Here is a 17,468-nt window from a genome sequence, read left to right as displayed (position 1 = left end):
ACTTGTTTTTGTTCTATGATGATCAATGTTAATACCGGAAGTGGTTGATTTCTGCTACTTTCGTTTTTATTACAAAGATTAGAGTGAATTTTAGGGATGCTTAGTTGGTTGCAGAAAACAGCTTGTCGTTATCTGTTACCGTTTTCACTCTATAACGATCAATGTTAAAACCGGAAGTAGTTTATTTCTGTCACTTATGGCTTTAGTAGACAGATTAGAGCGGAAGTGAAATACATTTTTGGGACATTTAATTGATTACAGTAAACCCATTCTTGCTATTTATTACGATTTTTGTTTTATGGTGATCAATGTCAAAACCGGAAGTGGTTGATTTCTAACACTTCTGGTGTGAACAAAGGGTTAAGAGAGAAGATGGTACCCATTCTTAGAGCTAGGGATGCGCACGAGACGAGTCGAGACAGGATTTTCCTGACAAAATTCGAGTCGAGACAGGGCTCTTCCAATAGAGAAATATACAGTTTTCGAGTCGAGACAGCACATTTTCGAGACGAGACAGCCACAAATCTTGTCTCGTGCGCATCCCTACTTAGAGCACAAAATCAATTCTTAAAAAAATCATTCTCGCTATATATTATCATTTTTGTTGTATGTAGATCAATATTAAAATAGGAAGTTGTAGATTTTAAGCATTACCAATTTTAGTAGAAAGTTAAGGATAGAGACGCTTAATCAATTGCGTTAAAATGGATCTCTATCTCTTACCATTCCTGCTCTATATCAATCAACATTAAAACCGGACAAATGGTTAGTTTCTACAACTTCTGATTTCAGTATCGAAATGAAAAATGAAATGAAATATTTAGTTCAATATCCCACGATTATGTACCGAGGTTAAAGGAGACGGTGATGATAACAAATGAATGAAATGGTGAATGAACAAAGTGGAAGGAAACGGGAGAACCCAGAGAAAACGTACACACTCGGTGTTTGTCCACCACAAAGGTCACCGGCGCGAGCTGGGATCAAACCAGGGATCCCACGCATCAGAAGTGAACGGTCTACTACTGAGCCACTGCGGTCTAGGTTTTAGTATCGACTTTAAAAACGAGCTCGGTTCCTAACTTCTGACCCTATACATTCCGACCAAATTTGGTGATTATTGATCAAGTAGTTTTCGAAATTTTTTGTCTTTTGGACGGATGGACGGACATGGAAAATATACAGGGTGTTTCAAAACAACACCGACAACGTTTGAGAGGTGATTCCTGACACTAACTAGGGATGATTCCATACCGGGACCAAGTACCTGGATAAAACCTATATATCGCCTGAAAGCTCTTGCCATGAGAAGTACGAAACCGTTTTCAAATCACGGACAAACCCACAGCCTCACCCTATAAGGGGCCAGTTGTTGGTGTTTGTGACCCTATGTATGGCATATTCGACAGAAATAAAAATGAATGTTACGATGCATCACGCGTAAGTGCCTGAGTCCATCATGTTCCTTTTTTAACTCATTGCTAGAATATGACTCTGACAAGAGTTTGGTAATATCGCTTTGCACCCAGACGTACCCATTTGGTCAGTGTTGCCAACGAATTGAAAATATAATGTGGCAAATGGTTTCTCTAACACTGGACGTATATCCTTGTAACGTGTCATAAACATCATTCGTCACTAGCGAAAATATACTGTGGACGTATTCCTCTCTCAAGGACTCCAGTTTGTCAGTGTTGCCAACTAATTGTAAAAATGATAAGGTGTAAAACAGGTTTCGTTTATACACCAAGCTTGGCAGGAACATCACACGATAATATAGCAGAAAGACGTTGTGTGTAATCATCCCCAAACCATTCTACACAAGTGCATCGTTTCGGAGTTATAGGCTGCCGAAAACATGAAAAAATGAATTTTAAAGGTCTATAGCTCCAAAACTATGGGACCCGACTAAGGGTGAAAACTTTACTTAGGAACTAATATGGGCACTATCCAAAAATACATGTTTCAGAATCCTGCGGTACTCACACATTTTTTATAGAGGAAGTTCATCTAAAGGCATATAACTTGAAGTACTCACCAACTATCTCTTTAAAAACTGTTGCAGAAGTACCGCACGATTCTGAAACATGGATATTTGGATAAGGCACATACTAGTTCTTAAGTGAAGTCTTGACCCGACTAGGATAGGTCCCATAGTATTGAAGCCATGAACCTTTAAAGTTCATTTTTTCATGTTTTCGACAGCCTATAACTCCGAAAGGAAGCGTTTGTGCACCCAGGTTAGTCTATACTTTTCGCCTTATCTTGATGTCAGTAATCACCTCCCAAACGTTGTCGGTGTGGTTTTGAAACACCGTGTATAAAGGAGGTCTGGTAAATGACGCTACTAATTTTAACTAATGATTATTAAATTCTAAAATTTCGCGACACATCGGTTGCTAACCACTGATTTAGAGCAATGACGGACAATCTGTAACGCATTGCGGTCCAGGACAAAATAAGAACCACTTCATTGAAAAGAGTGGAATTAATAAAATTTCTGAATCTTTGTTCTTCCCTACGTATCCTTTTCCTTGTTTCAGTCTCGATTAAGATATATTTTGATCGCTAGCTACACCCTTTCTGTTATGCATGAAGTTAGATAAAGAGTACGTACCACCGCTCTAAACTTTCTCGCTTTCATTTTTTGAATTGAACCATATTACTATGGAAACATTTATTTTGGAAGTATGAACAAAATTATAATAGCCGTTTCCGGAAAACTTTGTACTGAGGAAAATTCACCTAGGAGCAAACTAGACCTTGTGATTTTTTTAAAAAAATGAATGATTTTTTTTTACCATATTATAAGTTTGCTTATGGAACATTTATTTATGGAGCATGAACAAAATTATGTGAGCGGTGGGGACACTCGGTCGAAAAAGTGTAAAACGCTTTTTCAGACCAGCCACCCTGAATGAGATTTTCCTGGATTTTCCTCATTTACATCAGGCAAATTCCGAGATGGTACCTAACTTATAGGTCCCAGGCTGCTTCCTTCCTTTCCCAATCCTTTCTTCCTTCCCTTTCCCCGGATAGTGTGCTCGCCGAGGGACGTCATCCCTGAAACGTGACGAGCTAAATAGCCTTAGATGCCGAAAGCCCAGAAATCTAAATCCTATATTCTAAAATTATGTGACCCGTTTTTGAGAAAATCGTCCAAGAAAAAATATCCCAAGAGTAACCTACCTCTTTTGCTCTTTTGGATGGATTTTCCAAAGGGAAACATTGATTTATGAAAAATAAAATCATTAGAGCCATTTTCGAACACACACACACACACACACACACACACACACACACACACATATATATATATATATATATATATAATCATACATTTATTTATTTCTATTCGCGGACCGGATGCTCTAATTTAGTTATACGTTTGTTGCATAAAGTTAAATACGATATAAATCGCCCAGAATAATAAGACCATGTGATCTAAATTTGTGTAAATAACTAATAACTACAGTAGATTACGATATTTAAAATATTTCAAGATAAAAATGTGGATAACATGACATGAAATAATTATTTGGAAGAGTTACCGTAGATTTACTGCATACAGGTATCTTGTCACTATAAGTTTTATATTTATAACAATTTTATGAAAGAAAATGTGTGAGAACATAACCTTGAGTAGCTTTCCTGTACTATAACCTTCAAGGCGGCAGCAGGTTTTTAAATATTAGTATAGAGGTCAAGGTGCCCTTTACCTACTAATAACTAAACGCTTGTCGTTTGTTCTTGCATTTAAATTTATCACGAAAGGAAGCAAGATATATAATGTAATCCATACTTTGAGCAGAAATCTTTCCAGTGACGAAGACTTGGTTACGTCAAAATCTTATTTTGACCATGTACTTGTTGTATAAGTGCTATTCAATCCCTACTTCCTGGTTTTCCGTTTGATACGCGTACTGTGTTAGCTTTGGCGAAAGCCTATTGTTAGTAAGGACCTCTCATTCACAGCAAGAGAAGAAAAATTTGACTGTTAAGAAAAAAAATACTGATAGCAGTACCAGTCAATTCATTTTGGTGCCATGATGTTCACTTTCACTTGTATTCAATCACTGTTTAATGATGAATTTACAGCGATTTGACTTCTTCTTCTTAATTTCTTCTTTTTTTTTCTTTAGTCAATCATTTCCCTAAGTTTCTACTTAGACACCTTTCGTTTTAAAACTCTTTTTCTTTGTTTCCTTTGCTTCTGTTGTACCCTTTTTTACCTTCCAGCATTCATGACCCATTTTACTTCCTTTTTTCGTGTTTCGCAATTTTCTTTTTGCCATAGTGTTTTGTTTGCAATCTGTTTATTTTGTTGTTGTTAGTATTTTTAGTAGCTATTTCTGTTTCTTGTAGTTTTGCTCAAATGGCGACGAGTGACGAAATATTTGTTGGGTATACACAAATTATATTTCAGTTACCTTTCTTAAAGATGGTTTTGTCCATCTATTGTGTCAGCGTTTCTCAATTTTTGACACATTTATGTAATACGCAATCCTATTTAATCACCTTACATTAACTATAAAAAGTAAAATTCTTTTTATTAATGTCAATTTATCTTGTATTTTTTAGTCATAAAGCAACGTTACCTAGGGAAGTGCAACCACCTATCAAATAACGAAAACCTGTTATTGTTTTGAAAGATGTAAATTATCACCATAGCATGAGTTATATTGCATAATGTCCTTGGGGACAGTGGTGGCTCAGTGGTAGAGCTTTCGCTTCTGGTGCCTGATGTCCTTGGTTCGATCCGAGCTCGCGCCAAGTGAGCTTTATGGTGGACAAACACAGCGTGCGTGGGTTTTCTCGGGGTTCTCCCGTTTCCTCCCACTTTGTTCATTCCACTATTTCATTCATTTCTCATTATCACCGTCCCCATTAGCTCAGCCGTTATGACCGTGGGAAGTAAACCTTAAAGATGATGTCCATAATGTCCTTACTTTCTCCTTACACACAGTGCTTCCGTCGCGGCACACGTTTGAGTTAATAGTTAGATTTGAGTTTCTTTCAGCAGCAAGGCTATATGAAACGTGGATCTGCAGCTTAACGTAGGATGCAAACTACATGAGCTCTCGCCGGGAATCGAATCCAGGTCTCCCAAGCTACCACGAGGGAGTTTGACACTCATTTGAAAATAGATATATTACGTTATGTATGATCATTATTACAGTACGATACCATACAGTTCTTCTTAGCCATTGCTCGAAGCTCGAATTCTCAACAATTAAGCTGTACAGACTAGTCTTGTTAAAATTCTTGTTCATTATTCGAATAATCCAGAAAAAATTCGAATAACAAATATTCGAATATTCAGAAAAAATATCCGATTAACAAATATTTGAATATTTAAATAACATCAAAAAATATCCGAATAACGAATATTCGAGTATTTAAATAACATCAAAAAATATTCGAATGTTCAAATAGCATTCGAAAAATATTGGAATAACAAATATTCAAATAACATTAGAAAAAATATCCGAATAATGAATGTTCAAATATTTAAATAACATCAAATATTTAAATAACATTCAATTATTGGATAAATATTCGTGCATTTAAATAACACCAGACAAATATTCGAATATTCAAATAACATATGAAAAATACATATAAGAATAACAAATATTCGAATATTTAAATAAATTAGAAAAAAACTATTCGAATAACGAATATTCAAATAATTGAAAAGCACCACAATGATTTTACATTTTAGAGGTGCTGGATGTTACGGGTTGCCTTTTCTACTGAGCCAAACATATGCTATAGGTGCCAAAAGTAGTAGATGGTCCTTACAACCTACTCACTCAGTCTGAAAGGTGGTGACTATAACCATTTACCTACGAGAGATCTTTGGAGCTTAACTTCTGTTTTCAGAACTGGGATGAAATGTGAATCTACAGCTCTTAACGTGGGATCAAAGCTACAGTACAGGATTCCACCTGGGCTCGAACGTACGCCTCCGACTCCAAAGATAATAAAGATAAGAAAGGGTAGTATTGCCCCTGCCCTGGAATACGGGTGGCACAGAACTTGAATAACTTGGAATCCGAACGAGACAGAAGCGTGAAGTTTGTTCCTGGGTTCCTGGATCTGAACGCTGCTTTCGAACCTTTCCCATTACTGAAATCAAGGATCTCCTCGGCATGTGATCAAAAACTTACGCAAGCTCGTTGAGAAGTGGTACCCTAATATAATCCTTGTTACCAGATGTCTTAACTTGTTCATTGAATAACATCATTGAACATTTGAGCAAAGTTAAAAAAAAAAAAAAAAAAAAAAAGCTCCAATATCGGATGTTGGTTCTCAAAAGACACCACGACCAATGATCCAAGTCCTCAACGAGTGGCACCTTAGAAAATAGCATGAAAAATCAAAGAATGTAGACACCATAATAACCAGAAATGCAGTTTTTTTTTTTTTTTTTTTTTTTAATTTTACATGGAAGGTGAGTCGCCTTCCAATTAATGATGCACGCCATCATTATTTCTTTTTAAGTAAAATACAGGTTTTTGTATGTATCTTTAATTTTATTTATTTATATTTTTATTCAAATATTATTATTGTTAATACTCTTTAAATCCAGTGTATTTACTGCTAAAGTAATTTGGAAATTTGAGTTCGTTGGACTAAGGAATGGATCAACTTAGTTTCTATGTTGTATTTGAAGGGGGGAGGGATTTTCTTGGAACTCGGATTCTGGAGCGGATTAAGTTCCGAGTACAAGGCATCACAGTATTCTAGTAATAAGCAGCAAACGACTACTTCATTCTGTGCATCATTCTAATCCTAATAATAAACCGTCACGTTATTAGATGTCGCCACCTGAGCTATCATTTGCCTACCTACGACTAATGCCGTTAAGTATGAGGCAAACGGGCTTGTGCCCCGGGCACTGGATAGGGAGCGCGCAGAATTGGGGATCAAACATACCACTGAGAAATAATCACCAGAAAACGAGATGCGCATAGGCTTAACCTTTCAAACCCATTTGGCGCGCGAATTCTCATTGTAAACAATGGAAAACAGAATTTTCGGCATTAGAAATAGAGCAAAGTCATTTTTAAAAAAATCCAAAGTCATTATGCTTTTCGCTGATATGCCAAATTTAGCTATTTACATGTGTTCGTTCACGGAAACTAATGATGCACTAAAAAATTCTATGAATAATCAATAAACGTCGATCTCTTCGCTCCAAATTTGCAATTATTGGATATTATTACTCAGCAATTCAGTAACTTACTATTGTTATTTATTACTCAGCAACTTTATTTCATGCTTGTAGTTGTAAATTCATGAAGATGTTTATTTCGACTTTTTATTTTGTTTTAAAAAATGAATTTCTGTTTTTAAAAGTAAGTGTATGCTTTTAATTTCATTCGGCGGTTAACTGTGCAGGCAATTTGGCGATTTAAACCTTATTATTTTAGTTTAAAAAAACACATTTTCGGACTTATAGGTATAGGTGAATTAGAGGAGGCTATGCCTCCTAGTACATCTTTGACCCACCTAGAATACATTGAACCTCAGGTAAGATTTTTCAGTACTAAAGTAGGTGTGGGAGATCCGGGTTGGTGTCCCGACAGGAGCTTCCGTGGTTCGGATCCCACGTTAAACTGTAGGTCCACGTGTCGTATAGCCTCGTTGCTGAAAGGGACGCTAAACTGAAATCAGACACACCAATTCTGAAGTAAGGGGTGCCATGGTCCCCACTAAAAAAATATCCTAATTACACCAAGACCTATTGGTTGTATCAGTATCTCGATTGGGAATTAAACCCGGATTATATATTTATTCGTAGATTCCAATGAAAAGGAAAAGATGAATGTTTATTCTGAACTATCAGCCTTGGATACTGAAGCCGATACATCTTAATAGAGAGACTAAATGAGATAGCATGATAACATATTTGCCATGGTGTGCATATTTGAAAGTCTTCGTTACGAAAGACACTGTCCTTGCCATAATTAACCAAGAACACCGCCTTGACAGCAAGCACAAATGAATGTAAATGTCACTTTCATAAGATGACATGTAATGACCTTATGGTACTGAGAAAAGATGACGAACGTGAAACCAATAAAGCCAATTTAATGAAGTTCACATTTTCCATTCCTTTATAGTTTATATGATACGGTAACTTGAGCGACAATGATTCTGTGAGCAAACATAAACGGAAGTAAAATCGTATTTAGAATGCCCTTCTTATGAAAAATTCGTACAATGGTAAACAAAAGAATATATTTCCATTCTTGTACTTTCTCAGTAACATCAAAAAGAATAAATAAATTTCAGTAACGTACAGAGAATTAGAACTACTTTACATCAAATAAACTTTATTAAGTTGCTCCATTCATTCTAAACTAAAGGTCTCTAAAGGGCCGCGATGGTTCAGTGGTACAGCGTTCACCACTGGTGCATGGAGTCCCTCATTCGATCCCAGCTCGCGCCAAGTGGACATTGTGGTGGACTAACACCGTCTGCGTGGGTTTTCTCGGGGTCCTCCCGTTTCCTCCCACATTATGCATTCCACCAATTTAGTCATTTCTAATCATCATCGTCTCCTTTAGCCTAGCCGGCATAACCGAGGGGCATAAAACTTGAAGATTTAATTTTCATTTCATAAAGATATCTAATCTCGCAAGACTACATCAATAATTGAAAAGGAATTTCTATATACTTTAACGTCCTACAATTAAGAAAAAAAAATTCTGATTCTAAGGGAGACGGTAATGATGATGGTGAAATAAATGGTGAATGAAGAAAGTGGGAGGAAACCAGAAAATCTCAAGAAGACTCAAACACACGGTGTTGGTCTACCACGAAGACTATTTGGCCCGACCTGGAATCAAACAAAGAGCTCCTTTAATAATTGAGGATACCACATGTGTTTACGAACGCTAAACGTGGATAGCCAGTCTAAATCTAAGTCCGAGAGAGTGCGACCCCTAGTGAGGTTAGTGAGCGCGAGTGCAAGCCCCATCGAAAATAGTGAGCACAAGTCATTTGCGAGTGCGAGCCAATCAGGCAAATGGGCGTGAGATCGAGCTAGCGCAAGACTCAAGGAAGGGAATATCTACATGTAGTGCAGGAGGTATCATGATTTAAGAAAGAAAGAAAAAAAAACTTTTAGGTGGTATTGAAAACATTAATGAAATATTTAACCTCTTGATAATAAAAGTTTAGTTTAGTTGGATGAAGATTAGAGTCTCTTTTTAATGCCGAAGCTATCTGAGACGAGGACTTAAAGTTTACGGTGGAACCCGAACCACCATAAAGGGTTCAAATTTCAGGAATTTCCCTCGGAAATGGAACCCTAGACTCTGCGCACTTACGTTATACCAGCGGTGAGGGTAGTTTTTAATAATTAATAATAATAATAATAATAATAATAATAATAATAATAATAATAATAATAATAATAATAATAATAATAATAATAATAATAATAATAAAGAATTAAGAATTAGGATAAGAGTTTACATTTCTGGGCTAATAACATTCAAAAAAAATTATAAGTTTATTTTAATCAAGTCTAATTTTGGGGCCACTGAATAAGCTTGAGTTTCTGTGTTTTACGTCCTTATGCAACACCGAGGTTGTGGAAGATGGGAGCTATTACAGTGAGACCTCGATATCTCGAAGCTGAAGGAAATAGACAAAAATTTGAATATCGAGTTTTCCGAGTACCGGTAATCAAGGTTTGAGTTATCAAGATTGCCACAACAAACATTCGAGATACCAAGGTTCCGCATTCCTCATTAAAACTTATTCATTCAACCTCTAGAACTCGAAGTTGTGAAAGTTCCTTAAATTAAATGAAATGACTAGTGCTAATAAAATTCTGTACGTGTATTGTTCTGGTGTGGAGGCTTTCATGTCTCACGTGAGTAAAATACAATTACAATACACGTTAGCAATAATGACAATTACGTAAAAGCATAGGGCAATAGCTTCGAGTTACCGAGGTCACATCAAGAGAAATTCGAATTATAGAGTTAAACTTAGACTTGTAGAGGTTCGCAGTGACGAAAGTTCAAGTTATCGAGGTTTTTAAGTATGATTATGGAACCCTTAAAATTCGACTTATCGAGGTTATAATTTTTAAACATGCGACTTATAGAAGTTTTCTTTTAGCATTAAGTGTTATGGAGAGTTCAAGGGAATGTGAAAAAATAAACACAGACATAGTAAAAGAATATTGTTGAAGCAAGCTACAACAATGTCCAGTTCATAATATACGCAGAACCAGTTTTATCATATTTTTCCAGGTGTTTCTGTGTATATTTGCAAAATTTTAAAAAATTTGGAATGTTTTGCTTCTCCTGAAAAGTTGTGGTTTTAACACTTAGCGGTTCTTCGAGGCGCAGCGACGATAGACTGTTCCTACCACACTTCACGAGAGCTGGGTTATAGTACCACACCACAAACTCAAGCGTCAGGAGTCATTGAAGATAGAACCATTGAAACAAGTTAAAAGTAAAAATAGTGATTTTTAAAGGAGATATTTTAGGAGAACTCAGAGGAGATCGGCGTCCCTTCTGTCATATCGGAAACATTGTTAGAACTAAATATAATTTAAGTATTGTATATCAACAGAATATGGAAAATTAATTCTTATTTCTTCTAAAATCTTCATGGCGCAACGTCACTATAATGCTCCATCGAAATCGCAAGAAAAATATCACGTTCTAGGGTTAATAAAATATTGCATATTCAACTTTGAATTGCTGCAATTTCATCCCACCTTGACACAGAAACTGCAACGTAATCACATATATCCTCCTTTCAAGGAATAATGAATTCACAGGGAAACGTGATTCATTATTATGTGTAAGAGGATTCTGTTTATTTAAAACGTTAACCACATGAACTGTTCATCTATGTTTGTCTAAGTTCACACTAGACTATGAAACACCAATTACATAAATAAATAGCGTACAATAAGAATTGAAATTTGAAGTACGTAGCCTATAAAGGAACATTTCCATTGATTACAAACATGTTATTTTGAAGTGCAATTTTGTGTACATTGTAAGACATTGAGGCAGAAATCAAGGTTGTTAAGGGTGTCGGAATCGATAGACGTAAATGATGAGTAGTTTCGATTCTGGAATAAGGTTGCCAGCGGTCCGTATTTTATCGGGCATTTCGATTTTTGACCTCCTTGTCCGGTGTCCGGCATGACCTCAAAACCGGAAGTTAAATGTCCGGCAATTTTTCTTTTACATTTTCCAATTGAGTAATGGATCCAGATCCAGTAAAAAGTATGTAGATATTATGAAATATTACCTGCCCCAGTAAGACTTATTTTTTTAAAGTATATTTTGTGCATGCCACAATTATATTTAATTTTTTGTTTTAAGTACGATGTAATTTGTTGGCACAGAAATTGCATGTGCCAACTCAACCAAAACTGGAATGAGTAAGTTGAATAAATGATTCAAAAGTAACTAAAGTTACTAAATTCAAACTATGAATCGCTTAATTTTATATGAAAGAACCACTGTCAGGTTGTTCACATTTTTGACGATCGATGATGTCACAATCTTAAGAGTATACCTACTCCAGGGGGGTGTATGGTTTTTACATTCTCAAAAGTTGACAACCCTATTTTGGAAAGGAGACGATTGTCCCGGAAAAATTATTCTGAACATGAACTCAAGGACAGCTTTCCTTTTCTTCCTTTCTTTTTTTCTTTTTCTTCCTTTTTCTTCCTTCCTTCCTTTCTTTCTTCTTTTTCTCCCTTCCTTTCTTCCTTCCTTCCTTTCTTTTTTCTTTTTCTTCCTTTCTTTCTTTCTTTCTTTTTTTCTTCCTTTTCCTTCCTTCCTTTTTTTAAAAAAATATTTTGGACTCGGAACCGAAACCGAGTTTTGGATAAAAACGTTTATTGAGTTTGTTACCGAAACCGATACTGAAATTGAAGCAAAAGTAACATAGAAAAACTAAATTGAAGCAAAAGTAACATAAAAAAAACTAAATTGAAACAAAAGTAATATAGAAAAACTAAATTGAAGCAAAAGTAACATAGAAAAACTAAATAGAAGGAAAAGTAACATAAAAAAACTAAATTGAAGCAAAAGTAATATAGAAAAACTAAATTGAAGCAAAAGTAACATAAAAAAACTAAATTGAAGCAAAAGTAACATAGAAAAACTAAATTGAAGAAAAAGTAACATAAAAAAACTAAATTGAAGCAAAAGTAACATAAAAATCTAAATTGAAGCAAAAGTAACATAGAAAAACTAAATTGAAGCAAAAGTAACATAGAAAAACTAAATTGAAGCACAAGTAACATAAAAAACCTAAATTGAAGCAAAAGTAACATAGAAAAACTAAATTGAAGCAAAAGTAACATAAAAAAACTAAATTGAAGCAAAAGTAACATAGAAAAACTAAATTGAAGCAAAAGTAACATAGAAAAACTAAATTATGTAACAAAACAAAGCCTTTGTTGTTGTACGTAGGTGCTCCTCTTGAGTTACTTCAAAGTTGCTCAACATCGCTTGCATTTGTAACGATCTTGAGCTAACAATATTTGTAAACAATGATGAAACTATTCGGAAACATAATAATTCAATGTGACTAGTTTTCGGTTTCGTTAACAGAACCGATTCTACGTCAAAATGTGTTCCACTTTTGTGGATAGAATCAGTACATTTCGAGACGTATTTCAGTTCTTTTTTTCCGAAGCGCACCGAATAAGAACGTTTATTTAGATTCCGGAACTGGAACTCAAAACATTTTCACTTCCGTTATCAATAACAACCATGGTGTAAAATCGAATTAATAATACACGTTTGAAGATAAAAATTAAGGATTCTCTCATTTCATTTTGTCATTTCCTGATTCTAAAGGTAGTTACACACGCTCAAAGTTTTCAAGAAATTTAGATAAAACTTTCTTCAAATCGAAGTCCAGTAAAGTATCGATAATTCGGGCCTCATCGTGCCACCCAAATAAACCCAAGCGCTAACGGAAGGGCATTCTGTTTCCAGCGCGCCCTTCACATCAGTTACGTTGTGTGTCCTAACGAGAGTGGATAGTTATGAACTTAGTACCGTACCTTAAACACACAACGTATCATTTTTCCTGAACGCTCAAGTTGAGTTCTGATATTTCCTAAAACTATGCTATTTTTTTTTATATATATATATTACAGTAAATTTTAGTCCTAGTGTTTGATTGAAAGATTAAATGCTGTAAATAAAAGATAAAGTTGTCTATGAGACAAATTAAGGCGGTCTCATCTCGAAAATATATTGTGAAAGTGATAACTCATCATGAACGTTTGTGTCGTCTCATCTCTTGGGTAACCCTAATAAAAGAATGTTTGTTCCTACACGAATAACATTAGCCACTCTGGAGAAATTAGAGCATTCAGCCAAACTAGAGAAAAATTCCTTCAGAACTTAAGATAAATGAAAAAACCGTAGGAGATTTGTGTCAAAATAGAAAGAAATTAGAACAGTTCTGATCTTCAGCTTCTAAAAGATTCAGTATTAAGTTTAAAAGTAGTGTAGTTAAAAATAAAAAGGAAGATAATATGACGGTCTGTTATGAATTAGTCGTAATATTAAACTGATTTAAAAATAAGTACAGTATAGTTCATATATACTATCTCATACTTGTACAAAATCTGCAAACTAATAACATCGGTTGCATCTAATCCAAATTATCGATAGTGTAATCATATCATTCATGTGATGAAGTAACTTCTGACATGTAAAATTTGATTAAACTTTTATAAAATAGAATCTATCCATTTTAAAAATACGTAATTTTCTTCATGCTGTTACTTTTTCGAATAATTATTGTAAATCGTTTAAATACTGTACAGGGTGGCCCAAAAGTAGGTATACAGTACAGTATTGCATTTTATATCATTTCTTATTGTTATCCATCAGGTAGACTTAGTTTCTTTATTATTTGTTTTTAATGTGTTATTACTTACATCTTAAGCTCGGAAGAGTCGAAGCAAATACACCCATAAACTAGAATGTTTACTTGATCAATGCAGGGGTGTATACCTGCATTGTATATCTTGTGTCTACTTAAAATACAATATTAATTTATTTGAGCCAATAACAAATAAATACTACAGAAATGAATATCTATGTAATATTTGTTTTTAGTTCATTGACTTCTATGGGAATTATTTTTCTCCTTTCTTTGAAATGAACTTTAATTTTAATATTTTAACTTTGGTGATTTATTCTTCAAACACTCAATACGGTTAAATAGTAAAATTAATCTTAACTTTATAATGAGAAATAAGTCATATTTAAATAATTATTTAAGATCTACTCCTTTGAAATGTTTTAAATATTCTGATATTAAATAAACATATCAATCAAGTTTAAAAGAATTACCTTGCCGAGAATGTGTGTTCTTCTTCCCCATGTATTTATAAGGATGGAATATTCTTTCTTCAATGCATTCGATACTAGAACTTTAGAGAGACTGCAAAGATTCTGTAGTAGCAAGTAAATGTTCTTTGTAACGTTCTGTACATACATATATGCTCTTGAACTCCCTCCTCTATATTAGCTACGTAACAAAACAATTTCAGTATTTTTTAAAAAATAGTATTAACCTTGATCTTTCGTTCTTTTAAATCGAATATTTTGAGTTCAACATGGTACGGATTTTTTAAAAAAGAAATTAAAATTCTTAACATTTATAATGTTTTGAGTTTTCTTACACGTTTCTCTTGTTTTTAAAAGGTAGAGAAGAAAACTGTTTTTGAACCTTTAAAAGAGCAGAAAGAATAATTTGCAACAAATGTGAAATGCGGAATTCGATAAATGATTAACACAACTCGACAAATATGCAGTTCGAGAAATACATTGAATATTATATGAAAAAGATATGTATTGGATAATAAACGAAAAGGATTCTATACAATATTAGTAAGATTTTCAAATTAAAATTGACTAATATTTAAACAATAATAATAACCAAAAATAGGTTAATAGTACTGTGGAATGTCAATGTTTCATGCCTTATTTGTTGTTGAAGCCATATTACGCATTAGGATGCATAAAATAGGCATTCTCTACATACACACAGCCTAGGAGCACACAGCACGTATCAAATATCACTTTAATGTGTTCAAAATCAAGCAGCAAGAATCATTCCAGGTCACAGCAAGGACACTACTATTGCCCAGTTACACAAAGACTTGGGTAGCCTCTACATCTAAGATGTCAATAAACAAAATCAAGAGCCTTCTGGTGGACACACATCGCTCAGAACACGAAATTTTCAAGACGTTGGACACTGACATCGTCCATGTCAAACTTTAAGGAGGCAGACTACTAAATATTTTTGAAAAGCTAACAATTTTTATTTTGTCCGTTTTTCGTAAGTGAAAAGAGGTAATGAAATGCAACTCTCCATAGTAATAGATAATGTTATTCTACACCCGAAAATACGAATCAGAAGAATTATTAGTGTTACCATCCATAGAAATTAAAGTGTGTCCAGAATTTGAATTACCCAAAATCTAGGTTAAGGCAGCGACTAGAAAAATGAACTCAACGGTAGTTGATTACTTATCATGTAGTCTTGGTTTCTTGTTAACAACTTTTTAAATAATGTTTGTATTTATTTTGTAATAACTTACAGAAGTTATTACAAAATAAATGTTATTACAAAAACCAAGACAACATGATAAGTAATCAACTACCGTTGACTTCATTTTTCTAGTCGCTGCCTTAACCTAAATTTTTGGGTAATTCAAATTCTGGACACACTTTAATTTCTATGGATGGTAACACTGATAATTCTTCCGATTCGTATTTTCGGGTGTAGAATATCATTACCTATTATTGTGGTAAGTTATATTTCATTATCTCTTTTCACATACGAAAAACGGGCAAAAGAAAATTTGTTAGCTTTTCAAAAATATTTAGTAGTCTGCCCCCTTTAGAAGTCTACCAGCTTCACAATCATCTCATTGTCCAACACAAACACAATGGGACTGTAACAGTAGCGCTCCTGCCACCAACATCAAAATCAAATAAAACAACATCTTGGTATCTCCTAACTTAGTGATGGAATTTTAATGTTGTGTTTTTCTCTGCTGGTGTTATTCTATGTAGTAGGTGGGGTTATGGATTGAGTAAAGTGTTTTCAATACTATTCTGTACATTTACATTCGGCGTGTAGTTTGTTTGTTGTTTTCCATTTTATGAATGATGAAATGACGGAAAATAAACTTGTAATTTAATTAACATTAATTTAATTAATGTTTTTTATTACAAGACTTTATTATGAAATAAATTATTTTCATGTCCTATATTCAAATTATAAAATCAATTGTCCATCCAACTCAGAAAAGAAAGAGCCCATTACTAAAACAGTCAGATCAATTATAACTCGGACTAAGCGGTGCATTCCCTATTTACGAAGTCTTACAGTTAATCAGGTTTACCAACCCTTACCGTTGCTTTAATAATTTCTTTACAATTCATTTTTATCTTTGGGATAGTGATTAATTCCTTTTTTGTTTAATTTAAAAATTAAAGTTATTTTGACAATATAACGTCATGTACATTTTATCCTAACTAAAATTATTGTCTATCGCAGATCGGGTTTATAATTTTTGTTTCCTTTTCTTTATCTCCGCCTTTTCCGATGTTTATATGGCGTTGGGATGTTTATACTTTAACGATGCTTATCCTGGGCATCTTCTATTCTCCATCTCCTCTCTTTCGGGTAATTTTTGTCTCGTTCTTCCATTTCATTTTATTTCATCTTCCTGCTTCATCCCTCTTCTTTTTACTTGGTAGTTCTAGCTTTCTAATTCTATTTCCCACATAGTCTTCTTTTCTTCGTTCTATGTCCAAACCTCTCAGCCTCTATTCTTGAAACTTTTTACTGAAGGCTCCAGCAGTGCCTCTTATATAATCGTTTCTTATTCTATTCTTACTCGTTATACGACATATCCATCTTAATAATCTCACCTTCGCCACTTCATCTTTTTTTCCCCATAGCCATCCAGATTATATTATGTGTTGGGTTTTTGTATGTAACCCTCCTTCCTGGTCGAGGTACCATCCAGGATACTTTAATTTCGAGGTACGTAGTATCCTCTTTCCATGTAGGTGTAGGGAGCACTGGTCTTTTTTGTTGAGTGCCATATATTCTGCTTTGCTCTACTTACCTTCATGCCTCTGTCTTCTAGCACCCTTCTCTTTTCTTCCAGTTTCTTCACCTTTTCTATAGATGTTTCACATATAATGACATCCTCCGCTAACAGCATACTCCATAATGCTCTACTTTTAACCTCCCTTGCCAAATTGAAGAAATATAGATTGAGAGCTGATCCCTGATGCAGACCAACTTCCAAGGAAAAGCTCCTCTCACGCCCATACACCTCTTTAATCGGGTCTCTGCTCCATCGTACCTTTCCAGCCGTACATAAATTCAAAGAAACTCTTTCTCTTGTCCAT

The 17,468-nt window shown here is 34.4% G+C and overlaps 1 protein-coding gene across 2 annotated transcripts in view; it reads right to left on the bottom strand.

Annotated features, from left to right (window-relative positions):
- The window catches only part of tsl (membrane-attack complex domain containing protein torso-like), a 182,328-nt gene that overhangs the window by 100,726 nt on the left and 64,134 nt on the right, over positions 1 to 17,468 (bottom strand). The window contains exon 1 of one of the 2 annotated variants that reach the window (XM_081738923.1): positions 14,382 to 14,507. The exons of the other annotated variant lie outside the window; for it this stretch is intronic. Coding sequence (XP_081595049.1) covers positions 14,382 to 14,412 — 31 coding nt within the window. The 5' untranslated portion in view covers positions 14,413 to 14,507. Of the gene's footprint in view, positions 1 to 14,381; positions 14,508 to 17,468 lie in introns of those variants that run through there. 2 annotated transcript variants of the gene reach the window in all.

The sequence above is a fragment of the Thermobia domestica genome, chromosome 14, assembly GCF_964235325.1.
Source record: "Thermobia domestica chromosome 14, izTheDome1.hap1.1, whole genome shotgun sequence".
NCBI classification, from domain to species: Eukaryota; Metazoa; Arthropoda; class Insecta; order Zygentoma; family Lepismatidae; genus Thermobia; species Thermobia domestica.
The sequence above is the reverse complement of the archived record's forward strand: the minus strand, read 5'-3'. Positions and strand labels throughout refer to the sequence as shown.